Below are 15,991 nucleotides of genomic sequence, written 5' to 3'. Positions count from 1 at the left end.
AAAAACAGTTTTTATGAAGAAAAACCATGTGTTGATTCTACAATACTGATATATATACATATATAGGAAAAAACTGCTGTTTTGAAAAAAAAAAAACAGTTGCTTAGAAAATCATATTAACCAAAAGGGTTAACTCATTTGAATAATGAATTTACATAAACTTAACAGCTTAATTATATTATTAGCATACTAATACAAAAACACAGCTTAATAATTTTTAAAAAATTTTCCTTTATGATCTATTCACTCAAACCATTTGTCACAAATCATTTGTCATAGCACTTTTTTTTATTCCGTTAAGAACACTTCCTAAACACGGGTTTTGAACGCATCAACGGCTTCCTTCCAATGCCAGCGAAAATCGTAACTTGTATTGCCGTGGTTAAGAATAATCCGTCTTTGGCGATTGGTTTTCCTCCTTTCCTTGAAGAGTTCTGATGATGTGCCATTCAAACTGTAATGGTGCATCACAGTATTACTTTACTTTTCATACAGAAAAAAAAACAATCTGTTTAATATCACATAATGTCTAGAATATATGCATTTATACTGGTCATTAGCTTTATCAAAAAAAATTATCTACCCATGATCTATTCACACAAATCATTTGTCATAGCACTTTTTTTTATTCCGTTAAGAACACTTCCTAAACATTAACGGCTTTTTTGACAGCGAAAATCCTTCTGACTTGCATTGCCTTGGTTTAGAAGTCTTCGTCTTTGGCAATTGATTTTTCTCATTTCTTCGAATAGTTTTCGCAATCATAGTGATGTATTAGTTTTCATATGGAAGAAAAAACAATCTGTTGTATGGCATTATATTCCTAGTAAATCTCTGCACTTATGCAGAAGATTAGCTTTATTGAGTTAAAATATATACATATCCATGTGTATAGGCAATAGTATTAGAATGGAATGTACATTGCAAATTAAATTGGCTTATGGTCAATAAAGGGACAAGTTAGAATATTTGATGTTGCACAAGGTTTTATTGTTAACAATTAAAAAAAAACTATAATTAATTTATTCATTTATTTTATAGCTGGTTTATGATATTTTTCTAATATAGCAAAGCAAGAGAATTTCTTGATGAACTTCACAGCAAACTGACACACAACTCCAAGTTAGAACAATACAAGTCGAGTACGGCTTTGGGTTAGCTGAATAATTAACACTAGCTTAAAGCTTCTAATTTAACAGGGTCCAATACTTGTTACTCGCAGTACCAAGTACCAATAATGATACTCACATTATTAACGAATAATTGTATATAAGAAATACTTCCGAAAAAGACCAATTATAATGCGTATTTTGTTGTTGTAATTCATTAATATTTTCTATTAAGAAAATAGTTTCTTTCATCATAAAAAAATTTTCATTGGTTTTTATCCAAAGCAAATGTTCATTGCCTATATACCAATTCAAAAGATAGATTTTTTTTTTGCCTCAAGTAAACAGTTTTATAACCAGTCAAACCTACAGTATTAGTTTTAATAATACTATTGATTTTTCAAAAACTCTCACATAAAAGACAAATAAGTAATATATTCATTATAATTTAGATAATTGCAAAACAATATCTTAACTTGGACTTCTTGTTATCAAGAGATTTTGATTCTTATTGATATAAGAATATTTATATTATTTTTATATCAAATTTTAAATTGCATTAATAATTATAAATTGTTAATAAACTTTTACAGCGAATTAAAAAACTTCAAGCTTTCAACAGCTTTGGTTCAGTTGGCTAATGAACACTGACTCTGAGCTTTAAATTTGGCAGGGTATGAGTTCAATCCTTGGTACTTGCAGTCTCAAAAAATTATTTATAAATAATTAAATATAAGAAAAAATTCCAAGACCACCGATGATGGGTATTTGGCAATACCCGAAACAGCTATATGGTCAGCTAAAAATTTGATTAATTAAAAATAAATAAAAATTTTGTTGTTACAATTCACTACTGTTCGAAACTTCTCTATAAAGTTCAATAATTTCTATTAGGTAAAATAGTCACTACCGTCATAACTGATGTTAAAATTAAATTTAATAAGAAATTATATATAGATGAGTCTATTAGGACCTCTATTTTGTTAATAAAATATACTAGTTTCTTAAGTTGAATGCCTTTTAAATCCATTTCTGCATTTCTTATTTTCGAAATACCAATTCTTGATCTCATAATAAAACTGGACATTTAAAAGATTACCATATATACTCCATTATCTTCTTGTCTTCATCGTAGTGTTTACATTCATCTGATTCAAAAATGCATAATTTGCTTAGGTGTTAATTACAGCTTTAATGCTTTGTGGATAGTTTCAAATAAGATTCTCAGATCATGTCTGTTGACACGCAGACTACTAGTCCGGTTGCGCAAATAATGTTTGCTCCATAATCAATTTAAGAATGATACCATTTCGATGTTTTTTTAAAAAGCCATAAGTGGGTTTAGATCCTATGAATATTATTTTAGTTCTTAGTCTGAATTTGTTTATCTGGTTTCTTACTGTCAACATGTTCTCTATGTCCAGACACCAATATTAAGTTGTGTCCTATGATAGCATAGTCTGAATTATTTATCTTATTTTTTATTGCTACCAATATCTCTATGTCTGTATTAAGACCTCTATTATGTTCTTCTATGTTTATTTAAGTTAATGTGACACTCAGGCGTTGAAGGCGGAGATCAATAATATTTGCTAAGATAATTTAAAGTTTAATAATATTAAATTCAAACATTTCTAACTCCCACAAAATGCGGAAGATGTTATTGAATTTACACATACGAGATAATCGTCGATTAATCAATGTATCACTCAATAGGAATGGTTTCTAATTCTATGAATATCGTTTTCATTAAATTATTTTTCTTAAGTAATTTTCATAATAGACACAAAATAGTATTTATTTTGTGTGCTTATATAGAAAAATATTCAGAAATTAAATTACAAATTAAATTCATTTGAAATATAAAGCGAACCGCAAAACCTCTCTTATCATTTGGAAATAGTTATGCAAGGTTTAGGTTAGAAATGTCAAATTTCGACTCTTAATTGCAAGTAGCAAAGCTGTTGAAATAACAAATAACAAAAAACAAAATTTATTTTAAAATTAAAATTATTCTTCTTAATGTAAAGATGTGACTTTGACATGCAAATGAGCGGCTTATTTAAAACACAATTTTATAGAAGGTCTGCTCTGTCTTCCCTTTTGTCATAGTATAAAAATATTACAGCAGATAAGCTAACCCCGTGATAGATCTACTCACAGTTGAAAGATGAGAGGAGATTTATGCAGTGCAGCTTTGACTTTTGGAGACACTAAGAAGTGAAATTTAAAGATAATTTATTTTTAAATAAATTTTATGCCTACAAGTACTCGTATAAGAAAAATATAACTTTCATTGAAGTAATTGGTTTACTAAATATTTATAGAGTTTTCTTTAACAGAGAGGTTTTGAAAAGTAGTTAACTACAACAACAAGAATTGTTTTTATATTATTTTAATTATTATTGTTTTAATATAATCTATAGAGTTTTTTTAAACAGAGATGATATTATTTTAATTAATTGAATTATTGGTTGACCATACAGCTGGTTCGATTATTGCCAAATATCTAAAATCTTAAAATTAAATAAAATTAAAATTAAATACCTAAAATCTCATATTTAATTAATCGTAAATAGTTTTTTTTTTGAGACTGCAAGTATCAAAGATTGAACTCGTGCCCTGCCAATTTTGAAGCTCAGAGTCAGTGTTCATTTGCCAACTGAACCAAAATCGTACTTGACTTGTATGTTCGAACTTATAGTTTATTTTTATTAATTTGCTGTAAAAGTTCATTAACAAATTCACTTGCTGTATTATATAGGAACGAAATCATAAACCAGTTTTTTTTTAACCTAACAAAGTAAATACATACTTTAATAAGATATGCCTAAGCAGGCGAGGTACGGCACGGTACGATACGTGGTACAAATAACCATTGCGGTATATAGCATAACATAAACATATGCGGTACAATATTGTGATAGATTCAGATATTAAATCATACCGCAACGGTACTGTATTACAAAACAAAATGATTGACTTCACGGTATATGGTACAAATTTTTGTAAAAAAGGTACAATAAAAGTATATACGGTACTAAATATTTAATTACAGCATATATTTAAAAGTCCAAAATTTTGACTTTCAAATAGAACCATAGGTACTTAAAAAAAATTAAAATTGGTTATAAAATATAAATACCTAGAAGTATATATTTTTACTATAATACTACATAACATATATGGATGAAAAGTTAAAATAGGAATATGCTCCTTAGTTCAAAGCTTCAACTCTAAAAAGCCAACGTGACGTTAACCATGCTCAAGTGTAGGGAGAACTCCTTGTTGAGAAGGTAGAAAATATCTTACTCCTTCACCTTTATTAAAGCCTTTTCTTATATATGAAGAGATGTAGTTTGATTGATATATAGTATGTAAATGGGTAAAAATGAATTATACAGATTGTTTAAAAAATTATAAAATGCTTAAATTGTGGATATTCTTTGGTACAAGAAACGAACAATATTATATGAAACTTGAGGGTTTGTCGATTTCTTATTGTTACCTATATAGATAAAATTATTTGATTGTCTGATCTATTATATCTACAAAGTCATAGAAAATTTTAACGTTTCCGTAGTTTGACTTAAATTAGTTTATTTAATTTATGTAGTTTATAAAAGCATTATACATTCTATTCAATTTGTACTTCTGATATCTACGAATAATTTTCCAGTTTCTGAAGATTTTGATAGCGAGGTAGGTCCCAAGTTTTCTATAAAGAAAGTTTTATTAATATTTAACATTTTATTCAATACTGAAATGGTGTGTTTATGATTTTTAACATAAATATATATCTGTTATGATATATGTCTATACTTGCGTGCATGATTGGAATAGTTATTGTATATAAATTTTCATAAAACGATTTAGAATTTCTAGTTTCCCTCATCAATATTTTTAAAATTTCAGCTCAGAATTTATATAGATTCTAAATTCTTAGTATGAACATCGAATTTGACTGCGAATTTGAGATTTCTCATTATTTAGATTCTATTTTAAAAATTAAATTAGTGAGTAGTAAGTTTTTAATATTTCGTTATGTTATGCAAAACAAACCTCCTTTTCTTTTTACAGAATGGACATTTCTGGATATTATGCCGAGATTTTTTCTTTTTTAATCGCTTTTGGAAGTTATTTTGAGCGAACGCCTGAGTTTCGCCATAAGAATAAAATGAAGCGTTAGAGGATATTGGTGAAACGTTAGTACCATTACTAAAAGTAAACTCCTTATCCACTTCCATCATATTTGGATAATCATAGAATTCATCTATTTCCATTGGGACGACTTCATCAAGTTGTTCTTTGTTATTCTCTATGGGTATAGTTACATTTCCGGACAATGCTATTTGTGTGATTGTATTAAATGGATATAGTATTTCCATTGGGGAAAACAAATTTTCTGCATAATTATTTGTCATATCACCGTATGTTGAAACTGAATTTGCAAAGGGTGATTCAACATTTGGGAATGAGTTTATATTATATATAAAAGGTTCAGGTCTACAATCATTAGCATTAATGGGTATTAACGTCATTTCCGGGAGTTTATCAGAATGCATTTGATGTCCAAAATGATTGCCGTAGTAACCGCTAAGCACTTTTCTTTTTGAAAATTTAGATCTTCTTTTGCACTGTTTCCTAGGCATTTTTGATTTCGATCAATCAAAAGTTTTGAAATTTTTAGAAATATTTGTTTTTTTTAGCAAATAAAGTACTTGTATATAACTACTTGACTTTAATGTAAAAAAGTATAAAAATAAAACAATACAATAAAAAAAAATTATTAGTAACATTTTTTTATACAACAATATCATAATATAAAACAAAAATCAACAACTACTTAGATATTATTAATTCAATATATAAATATTTGACTTTCAATAATGTTATATTATATGTAAAAATTAGAATTATAACAGAAAAACGGAAATAAACGGTATTCTGGCTCGCAACCAAGTGATGCACTGCGATCATAGCACATATTTTGTACTGCTAACCGACCCTAAATGAACAAATATAGAATATTTTTTAATATCAGACAGAAATATGAACTCTTGATCTAGAAATCTCTTCCGGCTCCATGTCAGAGTTAGACAGTCATAGAATATGACTAGAAGTGTCGTCTGCTTTTAAGCAGAGCCGACACTCTATTTCTCGAGTCATTCTTTTTAAGGTCATCAGAATCTCTGGCAAAAACATTCGTCAGCTTTTCGAACAAGTCTGTTCCACTGTGTAGGGACGGTTGACGAAACAGCTCTTTACATGGCAATTATTTGTTGTGATGCTTCTATAGCGACATTTTTCTATTTACAAACTACTTTTTTTTATTAGAGTTTTAGTTGTGTAACTACTTATTAGGCTTCGACTATAGAATTGAATGGCCTATCTGTTCTATACGGTACTGTTCCCGAAAATATTGTTGTTAATTCCTTTGTGATTATATACTCCATACTCATTATTCTGTTCCTGCAAGTTGCATCATATCATAGCAGTCCATTTAGATATTCGAAATAAAGTACCAAGAGGATAATGCTTTCATTGCTTCTTGACTGTCTCTGACGATAACTTCTATTAATACAGTTATTTTCGCACTTTTTAAAGCACGTGTAGAAGTAGAAGTCCATTTTTTAATTCTTTCATTTCGCAAATATAATAATGTAACACTGTCTCATCTACAATCATAAGCATACATATGTAGTCTTTTTTAGGTTATGAAAGGTTACTGTTATATTTTGGACTCACTATGATTAAATGTGGTACAAATCTTGGTGTCAATTTTTTGGAATGATAAAAATCATTAGTAAACTCGCATACCTGTACCTTTATATGATGATATTTGTCTATTAAATCATGGATTTTGACAACCATGCTTTTATTTTGACATTCTTCAGCAGCTTCAGCCGAGTGAACCACTCAAGCTACCAAATTTCCGAACTTATGTTAATTTTTCAAGTTATAGCTTATCTTCTCAATAAGTTGGCTTGATTCCTCAGTGTCTATCTCGGTTAACTATAGGGCTAACGAACTTTTCTGTTGTAGATGTTAGGAGTTTGTTTGGCACTAATGTGTAATAAGCGATGAGAAAACGAAACATTGTAAATATTGCCAGATTATAAAAAAATATATATATGTAATTTATTTTTAAATTTATTTAGTGCAATTCCTACCGATTTATCAATGGGCCCTCATAATTCTCTGATCGAAAAATTTTTTTTTCGCTTTTTAAAATATTTTTTCTGTATTTAAAAGGTATTTTTTTTTAATTTTCTTATAGGTTTCGTTGTATATTATTCTATGTACTCTTAACAATTGTAAACTTTATTTGAAATGGCATTGTTTATTTATTTATAAATATTTGTTGCTTAATTTTTTTTATTATTTATTTTATTATCATTATTTTTTTCCATTATTATTATTTTTTTTAATTTTTTTGTATTATTTATTTATTGGTTATTTCAATAAAAAACACACAAACGAAATGTTGTTAAAAACAAAAAAAAAATAGTAAATACAAAATAAGTTCACAAATTTGTTTAAATATTTTTGTTTTTTTTTAAATTTAATTTATATATAAAAATGTATTTTTTAAATGCTATTTATATATATTAATTATTAATAATATATAATACATGCTATACAAATATATAATTTAGCCTAACCCATAGATGATATGATTGCTTTAAAGTATGTATAATATATATATATATTAATATATATATTTGTATATATATATATTATATATTATTTGTATATATATTTTTGTATGTATGCTAGAATCAGAAAACTTTGGTTTCAGTTTCTTTTTAGTAGATTTTAGGTTTGTTTTCTATTTTCTAAATTCAATAGACCGGTTAACACATCGCTTCCGTCCTTCAGTTCTTTACAGTTTCTAACAGTTTTTCTTCCGCTGTGTTTAAACGTTTTTCTACTGATAGTCTAGCGTTCATCTAATGTTTTTTCTTTGCTTCTTACATATCAATAATATTAACTTTATTTATTTTTATAATATTTTATGCAAATTTTATTTTGAATATATTTTTAATTTTTTAAAATTTTTTTTTAAAATCATTTATTAAATAAGTTTTATAAAATTTTTAAAATTTTTTTTTATTTTTTTATATTTTTTTAATTTTTTTAACATTTTCTTTTATTATTTTTTGTCTATATTTGAGTGTACCTAATAGTCCATAAAAATTACTCATTACAAAGCCATCAATTGTATTTTAATTAAGAGTAACAATACGCATTACTTTAAAGTCGCTTACTCGCCTACATGGCGATCCACAATCTATAAGGAAATTAATGCCTAAAACGGTGACTACGCCGGTTTCTACAGATAGACATTTGGCGAGTATTTTTATGTCTGAATGTGGCCACACTTAAGTAATTATTATACTATCTATAGTATGTACTTAGAGGTTTGTTAACTACTTTTGACTATTAATATTAGCTCAGTTCCATTAGGGAATAGTGTAGATTTCTTTCGAAATAATATATTCTCTTATAAGTACTAAAATGCTTACGCATTTACCATATGTAACGTATATTGTAATTAAATCAATTTTGGACTACAATTATTTTTAAACTCATTTATGTATAATTTTTTATAAAATATAATAGCATTTTAAATTACTTTAATGTGACTTGTAATAACTAAAATTTTGTATAAAGTTTTCTTCAGTTTTTTTATTACTTTTTGACACACTGACTTTATTAATTTCAAAAAAAAAATTAAAAGAAATATAAAATTTACATGAACCTCAAGTTTCAGATGAAAATAAAATAAAATATGCGGCTTTAGAGTGACGATTAAATGAAGTCTTATTTTGGATGCTGATATAAAACAGAAAAATATGTACGGATACATGTGTGTATGAATCTACAAGTCTTGCTTTTTTACATTCATCTATTTAAGTACTTAACTAGTTTGTAGAAATTATGATTTCATATTAAAACAATTTCATAAAAACCCACTAAAATGAACAAACTGTTTCCAGGCTTTATGCGAACTCGTATATTTGCATTGTATACTTATCACCAATTGTTTTATTTTTATTTCTGTTTGTTTATTTCATACTCCGGCACCGGTCATTTAAATAAAAATGTTTTCTTTTGTTTTTATGAGATTTTATTTAAATTAAACTGAGTTTTATAATAAAACTCATTGCCAGGCACCGAACACAGTAGCGTAGCAAATAAATAAATTGATTTAATTGAGTAGAGATCTGTTTTTGTTTACCTGAATTGTTCATTCTTCAGACACTTCATTTATGTCTGGCATGTTAAATTCAATAGAAAAAAAATAGATAAACTATGTTTTATTGGTGACTAATTAGTGAGAAAAAAAATTTTAAGTAAAAAACACACGGTTTTTTTGAAACCATCTGTCATTTTATTTCCTTTTAGTTCCACCATAAAACCTTACTCAGATTTCTGGGTAAGACTTCTAAGTATTATTAAATTTTAAGCACATTAAATCTGCAACTATTTTTTCTGATCATTGTTTAAATACTCGGATCGATGTGATACGCTTATTAACGCCCCATTAAAAGAAGATCTGCCGGTACCCGTGTAAGCCATCTATGTAACTTCCATCTGGCCATAATTTTCGTCTGGAGCGAGACTGACCAAAATCCTTTTCTTTTGTTTTTAGGGAGAGAGAACATATGACAGGAAATAAAATTTTATACTGAGTTAGGTTTCAACGACAACGGAAAGAGCTAACCATAAACTACAGAACAACGAGTAACGAGAGTAACTATCTAGTAATATCAGGTAACGAGTAATAATCTACTAGATAGTGACTTGTGATAGATTTACACTTTAGACTTCGGAAGTCACAACATAACTTCAAGCATGTAAAACTAACCCTATACTGGCCAGCTGATTATATTATATATATTATATAGCCAGCTGATTATATTAACACGAGATATGCACCGAGAGTGTAGCAATAATAGCCGTAATTTTTTCTTTCAGAAAAGATATTCGCAACTTACAAAAGAAAACATGCTCTTAAAATCCTCACAAAAATACTTAAGACCAAATTCAAAAATCAGTTTATTTTGAATGAAATATATCACTGAAAATATATTTCAAAATTCATGCTGCCATTTTTTTTCAATCAGACTTATTTTTTTCTTACGAGTTTCAAAAATTTAATAGATTAAGATAATAAAATGTTGAAGCAAATATCTATAGCCATAAGTATGAAATTTCTATATCTCTATAGATTCCATGTGGTCCAAAATTGATAAATCCGGTCGAGTGTTGCAAGTGAAACCCACATACTTCCAGTATGTTTACTTTGTAAGAAGAATAAGTACTTTAATTTGTTATATATTCTTTATTTTTATTCTATATTCTTTACTATTTGTAAATAAGTATTTTAATTTGTTATATATTCTTTACATACTTTTCTTTCTACCATTTATTTCTATTCTTTACATTTTCTTTACATATTTTTTACATATATGAGCTATAACTATAAATGGAATAATATGGAATAAGATTTTTATGTTTTTTGCTTTATATATCTTTGTATATCTTATATATATATATTGTTTTGAAAAAAATATTTCTCATGACATTTTATTTTATATATTTTTTATCTCAGCATTTTGCATTTCACCTTTTCTGATTTTAAATTCTTTTATTTTTTGCTCTACCGTAGCTAAAATCGCTTCTTCCATTTCAATTTCTTCATCATAATTTAGATTTTCCTTTAATATTACTCCTAAACTTTTGAAAAATGACTGGATAGTAGATTTTTCAGATGAATCTTTGCTTTTATTTTCTAATTCCAATGATTTGTTGTAGGATTGAGCTATTTCAATAGTTGAGTTCTTGTTTCCATGTTTTGGTCGTTTGTTGAAATCAGATGGTTGGTTATGAATCGGAGAGTCATGAGTAGAAATTTCCGTACCAATATCATTTCTGTTGTAAATTGGAGATTCATTCGTTGAATTTAAACTGTCATGACGTAACCGCTTAGAAGATGGATAGTCGTAAATTGCAAATTTATCAATAGAGTTTGCTTTCTCATTTCGCATACTGGTATCATATGGCTTATTGAAAGTAGAAAATGCATTTATAGTTTCAGACAAATCGTTGTTAAATAAAGGTGCTTGTAAGATGTCTTGACCATCAGTGCTGTCATCGGAGATTTCCAATATATCAAATGTGGTCATAATAGATGGATTGTTATGAATTGGAGATTCAATAATGGAGTTTTTTCTATCATTTATTAATCGGCTACTGATATTAGATGTATAGCTGTAAGTTGGTGATGTGTTAATTGAATCGATGTTTTCTTTACTTAATTCAATATTGTTAAAAGATAAAGCACGTGATGTAGGCGGACGTGGTACTTCATTGTTTTCATTAGAAATGTCTAATACTTCATATTGACTGATTGTAGATGGTGTGTTGTAAATTGACGAATCATTAATGGAGTTTTCTATCTCTCCCATAGTATCTCCCATAACAATATCAGTTGAATTGTTATAAGTTGAAGTTGAATTAATCGAATTTTTTTCTTCTGTACTTAATCTAATAGTTTTATTAGATAAATCATTGTTACATAAAGCGGCTCGTAAAATTGGTTGATCATTAGAGCCTTCTTCTGAACCAGTATATGTTCTGCAAAGGAAGAAAAAATATTATTTATAAAATATGTAATATATTTATTATATATATATTTATTTTTACTATATATATATATATATATAAGAAGTAGAAAGAAGAATTTGTGAACATACCTATTTAAATGAATCTTGTTTTTTAAAAAAGATAAGCTATCCAAATATTGCCAATCCTTCGTTATTTTTGTCGCTTTATGTATGGGTTTTAACATTTCTATTCGAGCCTTTCTCCTCAGAGACTTCCATCTATTCTTACACTTCTCAAGTGGCTCTCCGACCAAAGCTGCCACCTCTTTCCATTCTTTATCTCGTATCTTTGCATCTTTATATTCCACACAATTTACATTATATAGTGATGGGCGCACTTTAACTGCTTCAATCAATATTTTCTCCATTATTTGTTTTATCTAATGAACTCAATAACTAACTGACGATGATTTAAGAATATATCTACTTTTATATCCTTTTTAGTTTATTCCTGATGATATACTTTAAAGGTACAGGTACAATTGTATTCAAATTTCAATATAAGTAGATTTAATGTATCTATCTCTTTTTCTCCGTTCTGTCGTTGTGACTAATGTAATTATTTTTCATTACCTGTCGGTACCTGCAGGTAACTGAAGGTCACCGTTTTTATTGTCCGTTTTTTAAATATTAGATATTCTATTTTAAAAAATAGGTACTAAGTAGTAAAAATCCGTTAAGCATTTCTTTGTAAGTATTTGGCAAAAAATTTAATATTTTCATGTTAAATAATATAATGTATTGATATTATAATATTAATAATAATATAAATAGATTATATTTCTTCCAATTCTACAACTATTTGGAAAAAATATATTGTATTAAATAGTATACAAAAACAATATTAGAATTTATTATTTTGACAGCAATTGTTTTTCTATTAATTTTTCTATAAATAAATATTTTGCGAGTTAGAAGTTAATATGAACATATAATATTAATAATCATAATTCATATCTTATCTTTCTTTTTGTTCAATATCATTTTAGATGAAATATCCTGCAGCAAATCGTAGCCAAGTATTTGGGGTAAATTTTTTTCTTCAAAGAAAAATAAAAATATATTATTTCCGTTTGTACATATATACATATCCACTTATCTTTCTTCAGTTGTTGTTGTTTGTGGTTTAGATTTTTTTATATTATTTTTGTTGTACTGAATGTATTTCAAAATTACAAATTTTACACAGCATGCCTGCCATTCCATATACAAAAAACAGATACAATACAGATTTAATTAAAGTATCTTAAGAATTTTAGAAATGGAATTTTTGCAAATATTTTCTAAATTTGTTAACATATTAGAAACAGAAATATTTATCATAGTTTTGTTATGTGTTAATAGTAATTTTAAATTTACACTATGTAAATACTTAATTAACAATTGTAAATAGTTATGAGCTATTGCAAAAAAAAAAAATAAATAAAAATATGTTCTTGTCAAGAACATAATAAAGCAATAGCTCTCTCTCTTACTGGTTTGTAGATAGATACATTCCTCTATAATACATTTAATATATTATTTTTTTTATAATTTATTTAATACAATAAATTATTTTTCATTTTTTTCTATATAATTATATTATATTTATTGCGATGCTAAATTAAAATTAAACTATATATTATTTATATCATCTAAAAGCTTATGTGCCATTGTTATTAGTATAAATAAAATTATATGTCAAAAAATATATTTATGTGTTAATGTAATTACATTTAATTTAATAAAAATCTACTATTTGCATATTTTAAATATACACGCATATAATATAAATATTAACAAACAGACAAACTGCATGTTTTGGCTTTAATTTTATACAAGAATAATGTAACAATGAAAAATGAGAAATAACAACTGATATATAAATTCTGTACAAGAAGTATACGGAATTGAGATTTTGAAAAATGTATTGTTATGAATTGGACATTCAATAATGGAGTTTTTTTTATCATTTATTAATCGGCTACTGATATTAGATGTATAGCTGTAAGTTAAATAATGTAAGTTAAATAACAACTGATATATAAATTTTGTACAAGAAGTATACGGAATTGAAATTTTGAAAAATGTAAAATTTAAACTTAAAAAGCTTAATAAATACATCGGTTGTATTTGCAAAAGCGAAAACCAGAACGAAATTCCAAAATATGGATCTATTTCGGTTCAGCATAGCACGATTCGGTACTTATTTGTTTAATTGTATTTATCTTCATCTTCAGCTATTGAAACTTTAAGGAATGAAAGTTAAAAATTCAGTTTTTATCGATTAAATTCGTTAACTGTGCTTTTTAAAACAAAGAGTAAAATTAATTTAACCACGACATCCAAACTGGGTAGATAGAAAAAATATTTTTCTAAATATTTCTATATTTCTAAATATTATTATTTATTTAGTATTGATTCAAGGAAATTCATATAGCACTTATAAAAATTATAGAATTTGACCTAAAACCTAAATTAACAATAACATATTTGTTGTATGTCAGATTGATATACAAAAAGTGCTGCATATTATTAACATTATTATTCATTTAAATTCTTCAATAATTAATCTTCTGTAACTTAAAATACTTTTCATAATAAATTTTTACAGATTATTAGTATTGCTATTTAACAAGACTTTAACTTCTTCTTCGGACAGAAGTGCTTTATAAAAAAAAAAAGACGTTTATGTTCTCTGAAAATCGGACATACTCCAATAATATGACATATAAGTTTTCTATTTTATGACGCTTACACAAAGAACAATCAGGTTCAGATATATTTAATTCTATGGCGTTTACATTTAAAAGACCACCTGAAAAAGTAAAATCGGAAAAAGTGTTATAAATATATATACACATATATATTTATATTAGTTCTCGTAGATCCTATGAGGATGGTCACAATTAGATTCTTCCATTCCGTTCTGTTGGATACAACCGCCTTCACTTCTCTGCAGATTTTTCCAGATCCAGCAGCTTCGAGACCAAGCTGCTTGCGGCATGGAAGAGCCGACCGTCCTCTTTGTCGGCTGCCTGCGGATTCCAGTCTATAGCCATGCGAGTAATATCGTCTTGAGGCCTCACTAGTGTGTGGCCTAGCCAGCTCCACTTGTGCATGCGTATCTTCTGAGAAACTTCTTTTCGATTTGTCATGTCTAAGAGATTATTATTCGATATAGTTTGCGGAGCCAAAATATACGCAATATTCCACGTAGACAACGATTGCAGAAAACTTGCAGTTTTTGTATACCTCGTGGTACTAAATAGCTAAAACTGTCGTTAAATAAACTATTCTACGTATCATTGAAGGTGAAAATCATTCTTACTTTAAGTTTGAGTATGAATCTATCATGGTACCAGTCTATAAACTGTTAGCTGAAATATAGACTTTATGTTTTATGTATGTGATAACAATATGATAATATTTCTTTGTTAACAACTGTACGAAAACGTGAGGGTCTTATAATCATTTTATGTTACATTGTGTAAAGTGTTTGGAATGAAATTATGGATATATTCAAAAATAATCCATAAAGGTTGTTTTGATTTTATATAATGTTTTACCAAACATTTCGTAAAAGGATTATCAACAGAATGAATGGTGTTATAGTAACAAAAATAGATCCTTTGTATTGTATACGATTTTAACACCTTATTTAATATTGCTTCAACCGATGTAGTTCGACATTTCTATTCTTTGTCTACTCGGATACATGGATATCGCAAATAACATAACTATTTTTAGTAATATTAAACCTAATCTTTATTAAACTTTTATATTATTAAACTTCATTCGATTTGCTTTGTCATTGTGAGTTAATTACTGATACCTAGCCAGACTGATGGACGGACAGACAGATCTAGTTAAATCGAGTCGTCTTATCATGATTAGTTTCTGATATAGTTTCTAATTTTGTGTGAGAGTTAATAATAATGAATGGTGATAATAAATAAGATAATGTAATAAACATAACAGACATTTACATATTTAAATGTAAATTTACATAAATATACATTCTGAGAATAATAACAATATACTATACATTGTTATTAGTAGTAATACATTGTTGGTGTGGTTGATACTAAAATTGCTGGTGTGAACGCATGTCACGATATAAAATTATAATAAAACAACGAAAGTCAGATGATGACAATATCGGGTTATGCAAACCGTTGAATCATGAAATCCTTCTTTCTAATCTTAACTCGGTTTAATTTTTTT

General features: G+C 27.0%; 2 protein-coding genes across 4 annotated transcripts in view; one reads left to right on the top strand and one right to left on the bottom strand.

Moving 5' to 3' along the window:
• LOC119690081 (dedicator of cytokinesis protein 9) overlaps nt 1–15,991 on the top strand; it is a 72,372-nt gene that overhangs the window by 3,834 nt on the left and 52,547 nt on the right. The gene's annotated exons all lie outside the window — the stretch shown is intronic.
• Nucleotides 4,693–5,871, bottom strand: LOC119690082. Its single transcript, XM_038105075.1, has 3 exons — nt 5,172–5,871; nt 4,932–5,105; nt 4,693–4,827 (listed from the first exon to the last, which is right to left on the bottom strand). The coding sequence occupies exons 1-2, from the start codon at nt 5,759–5,761 to the stop codon at nt 5,099–5,101; spliced, it is 597 nt and encodes a 198-aa protein (XP_037961003.1). The 5' UTR covers nt 5,762–5,871; the 3' UTR covers nt 4,693–4,827; nt 4,932–5,098.

The sequence above is a fragment of the Teleopsis dalmanni genome, chromosome X (assembly GCF_002237135.1).
Source record: "Teleopsis dalmanni isolate 2A chromosome X, ASM223713v2, whole genome shotgun sequence".
Taxonomy (NCBI): domain Eukaryota; kingdom Metazoa; phylum Arthropoda; class Insecta; order Diptera; family Diopsidae; genus Teleopsis; species Teleopsis dalmanni.
This window is presented reverse-complemented; position numbering and strand designations above follow the sequence as displayed.

What these genes read in the sequence shown, in the direction of transcription:
- LOC119690082 (XM_038105075.1), bottom strand. Translation starts at nt 5,761, where the DNA reads ATGCCTAGGAAACAGTGCAAAAGAAGATCTAAATTTTCAAAAAGAAAA.